An 11,570-nucleotide genomic window follows, 5' to 3' on the forward strand; every position below is an offset into this window, starting at 1 on the left:
TCTTGGCTGGATCGGTTTTCAAAAATTTCTCATGTTCCAATGGTTTAACTTGATTTCCGTGGTTGTTTAGATTAATGTATATATCTAATAACTTAGGCAACAAACTTTACTAGTATACTAGATTTCATTTACTGGAGTCACATTTATTTGTACATCTGTTTAATAAAACATTCAGCAAAATCTAATCATTGTCCACTTGAGGTGTTAAATTGGGACGGAACAGCGTTCCGCATCTTGAGGATTCAAGCCATTAGCGTTCCTAGTCTTCTGATTGGAATGTCAAAGTGAATCACAAAAGGAGTTCCACTTCTTTTAAAATCATAATTTAGCCATCCAGGGGTAATGCTTGTCAATTACGATACTGGGATTTAAACAGCAATTTTTCCTATGATCAGTTATTCTCCATAGTATTTATTCTCTCTCTTTCGTTTTAGATGACGAACGCTTTTACCGTTATACTATATACACTCTAATAGCCCTTCAACGTAGTTCAAACAATAACCGACAGCTAGGAGATCTGATCCCGGCTTCATCGTTTGTTTGATGCCGTCAAGTTCCACAACGCTTACCGCAACCAGCTCGAGCACGTTGTTTCCGAATGTATGCGGGTATTACAAGACCGCAAAATTATACAACCGCTCATGAAAAAAGTTTCTTTTATTTTGCTATCCTTAAAATTTTAACATTTTTAGACAAATAGAACACTGTATTTAAGTATTTAACAGCATATTTCAATATGAAAAACAGTTACAATTAAAACGTTTACAATTTATATATTATATTTTGATAGACTATAGCAGTTTTCGTACATTTTCTTTTTTTAAAAAGATCATAGAAATTTTATAAGTACTTCTAGCTTTTTGTTTTAACTCCTAATAAAATAAATTGCTTCAGAGAATAAAAAACTCACCTGAAATCCTAAAAGGTCAATTTTTTTCCAAAACTGTACCAGAGGCTGTATATTCGCAGCCATCTTTACCCACGACGAATGACAACTAATTGTCTACGTGACAGAGAATCTTCTAATATAATCTCCAACCAGTATTTTCAACCAGCTGCACTAAAATTTCTGACGTCACTCTATTCTGAGGCGATTGCGCCCTGTTTTTGTTTGATTACTACGAGCGCCTTCCCTAATTTTCATACTAAGCGCTCTGTATCTGGTTGGCCGCCAATAACGTTCGTTGGCTTTGAATGAGCCGCGCGGGCGACCAATATGGCTGCCACATCGTGGAGCAGTAGTTCGTGTATTACGAGTGACATTGCTGAGAAGTTGAAAAATAATGTAGAGTTTACCACCATAGGATTAGACTCGAAAAGTTATATTGCCGTAGATGATACTTTGTTATTAATTTTGGATGTATCTGAACAGTGTATTATCAGTATTAATACCCGATTTACTGGTAAAGCCAACGATGATATCAATCATTGCAAAGCACAGGTTAGGCTTAGCACGTAAATTTGCTAGACAGTTGAAAACTGTGTTATTGTTAGATACTCTTTAACTTCTAAGTTCATAATAATAACACCATAGAAAATAATAGAGCACTAGTTAGTATCCTACGCTTTATTTTACGAAAGTGTTTAATGTATCTTAAATTTTGAGATGAGTATTAATTTAGTCTTACCACGTAAATACATAAATTTTAACTTTAGTCTTTCAGTTTCAGCGTTGAAAGTGAAAGTGAAACATTATAATATAACTTATAAGTTATGCATAAGAACAAACACGTCTGTATTTGGATTTGTAAAGCTTACAGTTATAACATAAACTAACACTTAAAGACAGCAAGAGGACTGTTGGTCTTTTGAGGTTTTCCCATCTTTTAAACTGAATTTTTAAATCATTATTTAAATATTTACCAAGCCTTTTTGTAAAATCCATTATTTATTGTATCCATTTAACCTTTAAGGCAACCATTCCAAAGGTTAACCACCCTTTAAGAAAAATAAAACTATTCGCTGAAGATGACTCCTGCCTTGCCAAAATGTGTACTTCATTACTTGTGTCTGTTTATCCTACTATTCTCACCATTAAGTATGAAAAATTATAATGATGCATTGACATTATCAATTTCTTTAGCAATCTTAAAAGTGACAGTCATATCCCCTCTAACTTTTCTTTTGCCAAGAGAAACCAATTTCAGTGATCTTAACCTGTTAAGATATTATAACTTTTTCGTCTCAGGTGTATTCCTAGTAGCCCTATTTTGAACCCTTTCCAAAAATTCAATATTCTTAAGGTTGAGAGCCCAAGACTAAACACAATACTCCAATTGTGGTATTTGTTCTACTGCATGGGAATATCATATAACTTAGTCTGAACAGTTTTAAATATCTAAATCAAGTAGTTATTTATTTCAGGAAAACACCCAACTCCAACTCTTTTGAAGTTAAGCCTACTGTAACGATTGAACTATCAGGAACATTTTAACCTCTCCATCTCCAGCATCTGACGTGAAATTGCAAGGAAGTATCTCAATAGACTTTCTATAATGCCTCAACTAAAAACTGTTTGTTTCTTTTTGGCCTTGCACACCTGTCCTAGGTGTTTGTGTCATTTTCTGTACAATCCCACCTCTTCATTCTTTCCAGCATGACAGTATTATTCTTATATTAAAAAGGAGATAAAACTGAATACACTAAGAAATAGAATCGCGTATCAAAAACTGATATAATAGACTTGAAATACCTTTTGAATGTTTAGGATGGAGGATAAGCTTGAATTAAGAGTTTTATTTCCACTGTGTATAATATTTTGTCCTATTGTTATGAGTTATTTATAATAAAGAATGATCAATTTCATAATGTTACCTTGACTGGTTAGGTTTATCTTACTAGGCTTATTCTTTGATGTTCATAAGTCTATACCATAGTATACTTGGTGTTGAATAAGCATCTTTAAGGATGGCATTGCATGTAAATAACACAAGATGGCAGCACTATATTAGTGTTCATAAAAATCATCTCTAAGGCTGGATAAAATACTGTCTACATTGTTTGATTGTTAAATATTGAAATCATCACATTGATTTTGAGCTTTGCATCAAAAAATATAAACAGTTTAATACATTTCATTGTGTACTGGGTATGATAAAAAGGAACTAATTTTTCACTCACTTACTAGCATTAATTAAATAATAATCAAAAACAGGAATTAAATCTGCTTAGTTTATTAGCAAGTTAAAATTGACCCAAAACATAATAATTCAGTGTAAATCAGTTGTACGATATTGTGGTAAAGTAGATATTACGTTGTGTATCCAGACAAGCAGTATTAACTGTTTACTTTTTGAATTTGATAAGAGATTGGATAGTGCCAGTATGTGTGTGTGTGTGTGTGTGTGGAATGTTGACTATTTACTAATTACTGAAAATTAAAGTACATAATATTGTTATAGAAGAGGTGTGTGTGCCTAAGCTTCTGAAGTTGTAATCTCATTATGACAGGTATTAACATTTGTATATCAAACCTATTCATATCACATCTTAAGCTATTTATAAGATACCTGTTCAAACCTTTAACAATTTTGAACACTTCTATACAAGTGTGGCACGAAAATCCTAACATCAAAAACACAAAATCAAAACAGACATAACTTGCACCAAGTTTTGGGTTTGTACCAGCTAATTCATTGAAGCATTATGGTTAGTATTTTAGTAAAAGTTAATGTATTTTATCCACTTATTGATAATTTTTCTTCCTGAAGAAATTCATGCCCTAAATTTGACATTATTATAAATACTCCAAACTCCCTTTTCCACCATTATAACAAAAAAATCATATACAACTTTTTTAAGTTTGCTCACAAGTGGACCAAACGAAAAAAAAATGTTAAAGTGTTTGTTTAAGTTTTATCCTACTTGATGAACAAACAAAATTTGGAACATACGTGACAAAAAAGTAAGAAAAACCCTTGCAGATATAAAATTAATTTTGTGTTCAGCGTTATAAAAAAATATTTTCTGTAAGCAAGTAATCTGTTATATATTTAGACCTATACATGCTACAAGTTTAGTAGATTTATAAAATTTAACAATAGCTGTGAAAAAAACATTCTCAAGAATTTTATGTAGTGTTTTTGTAAAAATAGATTAATTTTTCATTTTAGAGTTTTTCTCTAAATAAAGCTCTAAGTAAAAACTAGTTGATTCAAACCATGTAAAGCCCAAAATCAAGGAATGTTTATTTCCATAATATGGATTTCTTTAAATATTTCACCAAAAGTTTCATAGTTTCATATCATTACTTCAAACTTACTTTAGCTTTCTGACAGATTTATGAAATTAAGATAATTATTAGTATTTTTTTTTAATTTATTGGTCTTATCAGAGAAAATCTTTTTTGATTTTTAGAGCTTTAATTGTCAAGAAAAACCTATTTAAATGAGTAGTTTCTAATTTTTAATATAAAAACTCGTTAAAAAAATGTATATTGAGATGAACATAACACAATTGGTATCAACTGGTGTTAAATTGATGTGTTTTCATTCTGGCAACTGATAACATGAGTTAAGCTGATATGTTTGCATCCTGGCAACTGATAACATGAGTTAACCTGATGTGTTTGCTTCTTGGCAACTGATAACATGAGTTAAACTGGTTTGTTTGCTTCCTGGTAACTGATAAAGTGTTAATTGGTGTGTTTGCTTCCTGGCAACTGATAAAGTGTTAAACTGGCATATTTGCTTCCTGGCAACTGATAACTTGAGTTAAACTGGTGTATTTGCTTCCTGGCAACTGATAACTTGAGTTAAACTGGTGTATTTGCTTCCTGGCAACTGATAACTTGAGTTAAATTGGTGTATTTGCTTCCTGGCAACTGATAACTTGATATTATTATTGCAGACACTTATATTGACTAATCCTCCTTGGTTTGATGTGGATATTTTGACACTTAATGTCACTGGACAGCTTTTGGCTTTATGGGGTAGACGAGGAGTGGCAGTTGCTGAACTGCCTCGAAGGTGGGGTAAAGGTGGAGTCTTTGAAGGTGGTAAACCTAAAGTGACTTGCAGGTTAGTGCAGTACAAAATGAAGATAAGAAACCTTTAATTTTGATCCAAAATAAATGTGTCATTATCTATAAAAAATACAAAGTATAAGATGTATTTCAGGCTGTTTTTATCTAAAAACTTTTTTACTGTGTATAGTTAAAGGAAATTTGTATTGAGTTTTATCAGTTGATGGTTTGATCTTATTCCAAGAGGCACTTTTACCATTCTAACTACAGCTACAATTACTAACTCTGTTTTTAATTATATATTTTGAATTTATACAAGTTATTGGGTTAGAAAGGTTTATATTCTTTTTTTTTTCAAATGTGTATGTTGTTAGGTCTTCTGTATCAAAATAATGTATTCTGTTTTGAATAATTATGATTTCTTTTGTTTGTGTGGGTGCTCTCAATACTTTCCCACTTGATGACTTAAAGGTTTACCAATAGATGGCACCACATACCCTTTACATGTGTGGAAAGATAATGTGATTGACTTTCTTCACACATGGTACTGTGAGCATTGCTTCAAAAAAATTCATACAAGTCAGTGTTGGAAATTATCATGCGGTTTATAAATAACTTTGAAGTAATTTCTTGAGAACTAAATTTCATAGCTTAGTAATATTAATATGTGTGATGGATGTTTAGTCAATTTTCTGTCTTATGCAAGTTATTTTATCAGAATAATTCCCTGTAATATTTCTATACAACCTTTAGTTGGTAATCATAAATCTAATAAATTCAGTAAAGTGTAAACAGTGATAATAATATGTATATATATATATATAGTAGTAATAGTAAGGACAAGTTGTAACCATTGTTTCATGTTAAATTTGTTCTTCCCTTTTGTGCATATAGATGTTGGCATATTGCAGAACATTTCTTTGTGTGTAATAAAAGAACAGAAGTTGCTCATGTAGCCTGGCATCCAGGAAGTGAGAGTGGTACACACCTTACTGTACTGAGTACAGATAACTATTTAAGGTACTGTTGTGGTTTGTGTTTTTGTTTACCATTTTAAAATATTTTGAATCATTTTTGTTATCAGCTTTGAATGAATAATAATTACAAAACTCCCAATGAACTAAATCCTCAATAACTAGACATGATAAGGAATTATCCAGGATTTATAAACTGCCTGTACAGATTTTTAAAGCTGTGAAACTCTAAAAGTATGAAATGTGTCACAGGTTTTGGGGTGCATTTCTGATAAATAGTTAATAACACTTTAAGTAACGGACAAAGATGTTTTGCATTTTCTGTGTGGTGGGCAACCATGCTATGGTTGTACTGAAAGTAATTTCTTATTTTTTAGCCTGTCTTGCTGTCTGTTGAACTTTTCACCCATCTTGATAGGCAACTGCTTGTCCAATAGAAAAGGAAGAAGGGTCCCTTGCTCAAAATTTTTTGTTTTTAATTGATGTACAAAATGTTAAATAATTTGGAATATTCCAAAATGACCTGATTTGCATAATCCATTTCCTAGTGATTTTGTATTTCCTTGGACATATAATTGTAGAAAACTTATAAAGCATTTAATTGAAGATAATTAAATTTTTGTTAATTGTATTAAAAATAGTATGTAAAATTTTAAAAGATATCAGATTATAGATTTAAGCACAGCACAAATAATCTTGAATTGTTGTGCTTTTTTTATTTAAAAAAATCACTTCAGCCTGCCTACACAGTAATTTCATTTTTAGAATATACGAAGCCACTGATCCACAAACTCCAATCCAAGCATACAGTTTAGGCCCATACAAATCAAGCTTTTATCTCATGTCATCCTCTCAAGCATCTTTTTCAACATCCCTTGGGGAGACTGCAGTGAGCTTTGACTTTGGACCAGCCTTAACAAATAATGAATCGTCAGAGAATGTTTCACAAGAGAAAAAAATATGGCCTGCATTTGTACTCAAAGGAAATGGAGATATCTATGTAGTCAGCACGACTTTAAAAAACTCAAGGTAACTCACGGTATTCTCTTTTTTTTTTCATTTGTCACAAATGATAATTTTTTCATTTAGTAGTTTTGTTATAAACCCTTTAGCTGCTGTTCAGACTATTGAAATCATATTGTTATTCAGTCAAACACATTTCTTTTATTTCTCTATAAGAATGTAAAATCCTATATTTCTCATAATTTGTTGTGTAGTTATTAAGTGCAGTAGTGCTTAATATGTAGGTATGAGTGGAAAAAAAATTGGCTGGAACGAACATTCAATCTATTATTCTGTGATGCTTACAAATAACTGCTAAAGTTGATTAATAGCTTTATTCGAGCACCTAATTGCCATTATTGAGTGTTTCACAGCTTGCATAACAGTAACATTATTCTGTTCTTCTACCACACATATTTTTGTGGGGAAATAGTACTACTACTACTACTTAGCAGCGAGTTCAGTTTATAAGCAAGTATTATTTCTATGTTTTACAAATAACAGTTTCATTTCTGGTTACTAGTTGGCAGCACAAATTGTTCTTATATAATGACCATTTGTGACTTTTCCTTGCATAAACATGATATCTGCCAAAAACAATTCCAGTAAAAAATAAAGAAAGAAAGAATAATCTAAATTGATATTCAAGGTATCAAGGAAATCAAATATTTATGCAACTGACAGATCTGTGGACATGTTATTGATGTCTGAGTTTAGAAACACCAGTTTCTTATTTATCAAAACAATACATTAGATAGTGGGCTACTTCAAATTTTCAGTGGGGCCGATCCTGGCAGCTGTGTGTATATGCGTGGTATCATACTTCATGGCCTGGGATCTGTATAGCTGTCCTTCCTATTAATCGACATGACCCTAACATGTGGTGGAGTCATTTGTATGCACATGCAGTGAGTTGGGGTGAAGTTGGAAGGCATGGGTTCTGTAAGCATCCCCTTAACATTTGTCCAGCACTTCTAGGTACTTGCATCATCCTGGAGGAACCATTCCTATTTCACCGGCCCCCAAATGTAATCCAAAACTAATATGATATTAAGATATATATATTGTCACTCAATTATAAACATAAAATAAATGTTCACTTATCAACCTATTTCAATGAAATTGTTTAAAAAAAAAAGAAGGGAAACAAGTAATAAAAAAAGTTTGCAAAAATTAAGTATGATGTAGAGGTGGCAGTGCCAAAAAGTATAGAAACAATGTAGGGATGAATACACAAAACCATACAAAAATATCTACATAAGTAAACAGTAAGTTAGTACTGAGTCAGTTTTACAAGTTTATGGTTATTAGCCACTGTAAGACCATATAGCACTATTCAGTTTAAATGCTTTTATTCAAACCTGAATTCATGCAACTGACAGGAATTCAACATTTAGTTGTAGATAAAAGTTATTCTTGGAAATATTTGGCTACTTATTAGGGATTTTTGTATGGTTTTTTGTGTATTCATCCCTCCCTTGTTACTGTACTTTTTGGCATAGCCATCCCTACATCATACTTAATTTTTGCAAAAGTTTTTTAGTACTTGTATGTATGTGTATGTGTGTATATATATACATACATACGCATACTAAAAAAATGTGTGCAGTTTGTGATTAAGTTCTGCATAAACTTATTTCCAAAAAATTATGGTGAAGTTGTTTTTTTTTCCTGGATTTGTTGAATGTTCAAGTTTATAGGATGAATGACGTTGTGTTAAGGTACAGCATACATAAAATGTTAATATTTGTAAAGGGGAATTTAGATATTGTTATGAATTTCAACTTCAGGACAACTTTATACAATACTAGTTTCCTTTTGTTTTTTATGGTTATATATTTTAACCATGAGATTTGAAAAATACTACTACTTAGATATAAAAAAAGTAAGTAATAATATACGTTTATTCATAATTATTAACAGATGAATGTGTGGCTTGAATTTGAAAAAAAAATATCTGCGATATAAGTGTTTGTGGTATATTTATGTGTTTGAGTGTAACAATAAGTATATCTTGATTTGTTTTAATTGTTTCTTTCTGTTAGCAGAGTAACGAATAAAGTACAAGGACCATTGACTATGCACCCTCCAGCAGAGGATAATTATGGAGTTGATGCATGCTCTGTACTGTGTCTACCTTCTGTACCTCCTGTTTTGGTCATCGCCATTAGTTCCAACATTATCTATCACAGTGTGATTTTAACTTCTGACAGTACAGCAAAAGATGATGAACGGGTGAGATATGTGACATTAACAATACACATTTTTATTTTGTGTAATCCATGTAGGGGTAAATATTCTTCAAAACCAATATCACATACCCTCAGTGAAGGGTCTTAAAATTCTTCCCTAATTTTCCACAATATTTGACTGGTCAACGGTGGCAGTGACAAAATACAATAGACAATATACAGTTTCTTTTTCCTGTTTTTCTGCCTTTCTTTCTTCTCTTTCACGACCCAAAATATTTTCAAAATCTCAAAATTATTCCCATACTTTTTTGATACTTATTTAATGAACACACTTCGTGTTTTATGTTAAAATTACATGTGGATTAAATATAAAATGTAATATTACGAGTTACTTTGTTCATGATTATGATTATTGCACCAGTCTTATAGCGTGTTCCACTTTTGCTAGGAAGTATCATTATTGATACCTTAGAAGCTAAGTAAATCTCCATTGTCTGTTGTGTGTCAAATTCATTGTTGGGACACTCAACTCACAAACTGTGGATCACACAATCAAAACCTGTCACGAAACATACTCCCCCTTTTGGCCATTATAAGATGATGATCAATTCCATTATCCATTGGTAAAAGAGTAGTCCAACAGTTAGCAGTGGGTGGTGTTGTCTACTTGTCTTCCTTCTACTCTATTGCTTCAAAATTAAAGATAGCTTGTGCGGGTAGCCCTTAAGTAGCTTTCTGCAACATTAAAAAAAAAACATTCGTGTGGTGTGAATGCCTTTTACAAGTTGGAGAAGCATGACTGGAATTATGCTCATCCTAAGACATAAATATTAGGCCTATTATATTTTCAAACACACATTTTTTATCTAGCCCCTTAGGGAATTCGAAGGGTGTATAATAATAGTATTCTAACCATTATATATTTAACATATCTATTACCGATGATGCATTTCATTCAAACTAGAGCTTTCTAAAGAAAGAAAGGTCTCTCAATATTTTAAGTTAAGAAACTTAACTTGTTAAATGCTAAAATGCTCATTAATGTCAAATTTGTGTCCTGTTTTTCAAAAAAGAAAGTGTTAATTATGAAACGAATAAAATCTGTACATTCCTTGGTATCAAAAACATGGCCTACTTCAGTATAAACTAGCTTTAAATGTAATCCTGAACTGTGAACCATCTCATGATATTAAGAAATTCTTACTATTAATTTGAAATGACAAACGTGTCATCTCTCATGATTTCAAACTTTGCAGAACAAATTTGCACTGTTTTATAAACTCGTTGTACTTTAATATTTTTTGTTTGTACCGTGATTGAGTACAAAAAATAAAAATGAAAGAATATTACAATCTTAATAAGCTTTTAATATTTCCAAAATGCAAAATTTACTTGGTTATGTACATACCATTGGGCAATATCTTGCTCTTTTGACATACTACCAAAAACATCAGTCTGCAAAACTATACTGAGCTATAAAATTATCAGTAAAAAGTTTGCATTGGTATTAGTTTTTCAGCACTTACAGTAAAAGCTAATAATGTAACAATGTAGTGTGTTAACCCTTTCAAGACGGGTCACAGGTGAAAGGCCGTGTCATCTCATTTGTTGATTCGCATTCATAATTTAATTGAACTACTATTTCATGAATTTATGTCAGTACCTTTGGTATCAAACTGTAGATTATAATTCAAATTTTAGTACTATACATGTTACTCAATTTCTTAAATTAAAAGCAAATATTTAAAAAAAACGCAGATAAACATAGATTTTTTGTGTGTCATGTGGTATGTTCAATGCATAACTGGTTCAAATTAGATGTTTGTGAAGTCAAAATACAAAGTCTATAGTTTCGTATGAATTAGAAACTCAAATCACCGATATTGACTAGCTAGAATATAAAATAAGAGCCTCTTATCTTTTCAATTTGCTGAGATATTGCTCATGTAATAAATCAAACACAATGGCACCCCACCCACCTCTTTCCATTTTTGGATATGCTCCCTTATATACACTTACTTATATATATGACATGAAAAACCAATCTGAAGCTCAGAATGTCCCCTTAGTAGCTTTCTCGGCCATTTTAATGGGCTTGGCACCATTTCTTTTTTTTGAACCAATATTTCAATGAGGGAAGGTGTGTCTTTAGTCTACTCGAAATTTCATATTTTTTTAGACTAAAATACATATTAGTTACTAAGCTTGATAAATTATAGTGGAATTATATGGTATTAATGTATTAATTTATGATTTTTTAGTTATTCAAATGTATATATAAAACCTTAAAAAAATATTTTGTTTCATATCCTTCATGTGCAAATTTTTTAAAGGCTTAGCAACCTACATTAAGCAGCAACCGAGTACAAAGGTAATAACTAGAAGAGATAATTGTTTGTATTACTTCTTTATTTACTGTTCTATGTTTTAGGAAAAATA

The 11,570-nt window shown here is 31.3% G+C and overlaps 1 protein-coding gene across 2 annotated transcripts in view; it reads left to right on the forward strand.

Moving 5' to 3' along the window:
* The first annotated feature begins 1,145 nt into the window (after positions 1-1,145).
* Positions 1,146-11,570, forward strand: part of LOC106457682 (nuclear pore complex protein Nup88-like) — a 27,433-nt gene continuing 17,008 nt past the window's right edge. Inside the window, exons 1-5 of one of the 2 annotated variants that reach the window (XM_013917121.2) lie at positions 1,146-1,441; positions 4,849-5,018; positions 5,858-5,983; positions 6,703-6,966; positions 8,985-9,174. In XM_013917121.2, coding sequence (XP_013772575.1) covers positions 1,217-1,441; positions 4,849-5,018; positions 5,858-5,983; positions 6,703-6,966; positions 8,985-9,174 — 975 coding nt within the window. In that variant the 5' untranslated portion in view covers positions 1,146-1,216. The remainder of the gene's footprint in view (positions 1,442-4,848; positions 5,019-5,857; positions 5,984-6,702; positions 6,967-8,984; positions 9,175-11,570) is intronic. The other variant, XM_013917122.2, reaches the window with a different exon arrangement.

This window comes from Limulus polyphemus, unplaced genomic scaffold (genome assembly GCF_000517525.1).
Source record: "Limulus polyphemus unplaced genomic scaffold, Limulus_polyphemus-2.1.2 Scaffold361, whole genome shotgun sequence".
Taxonomy (NCBI): domain Eukaryota; kingdom Metazoa; phylum Arthropoda; class Merostomata; order Xiphosura; family Limulidae; genus Limulus; species Limulus polyphemus.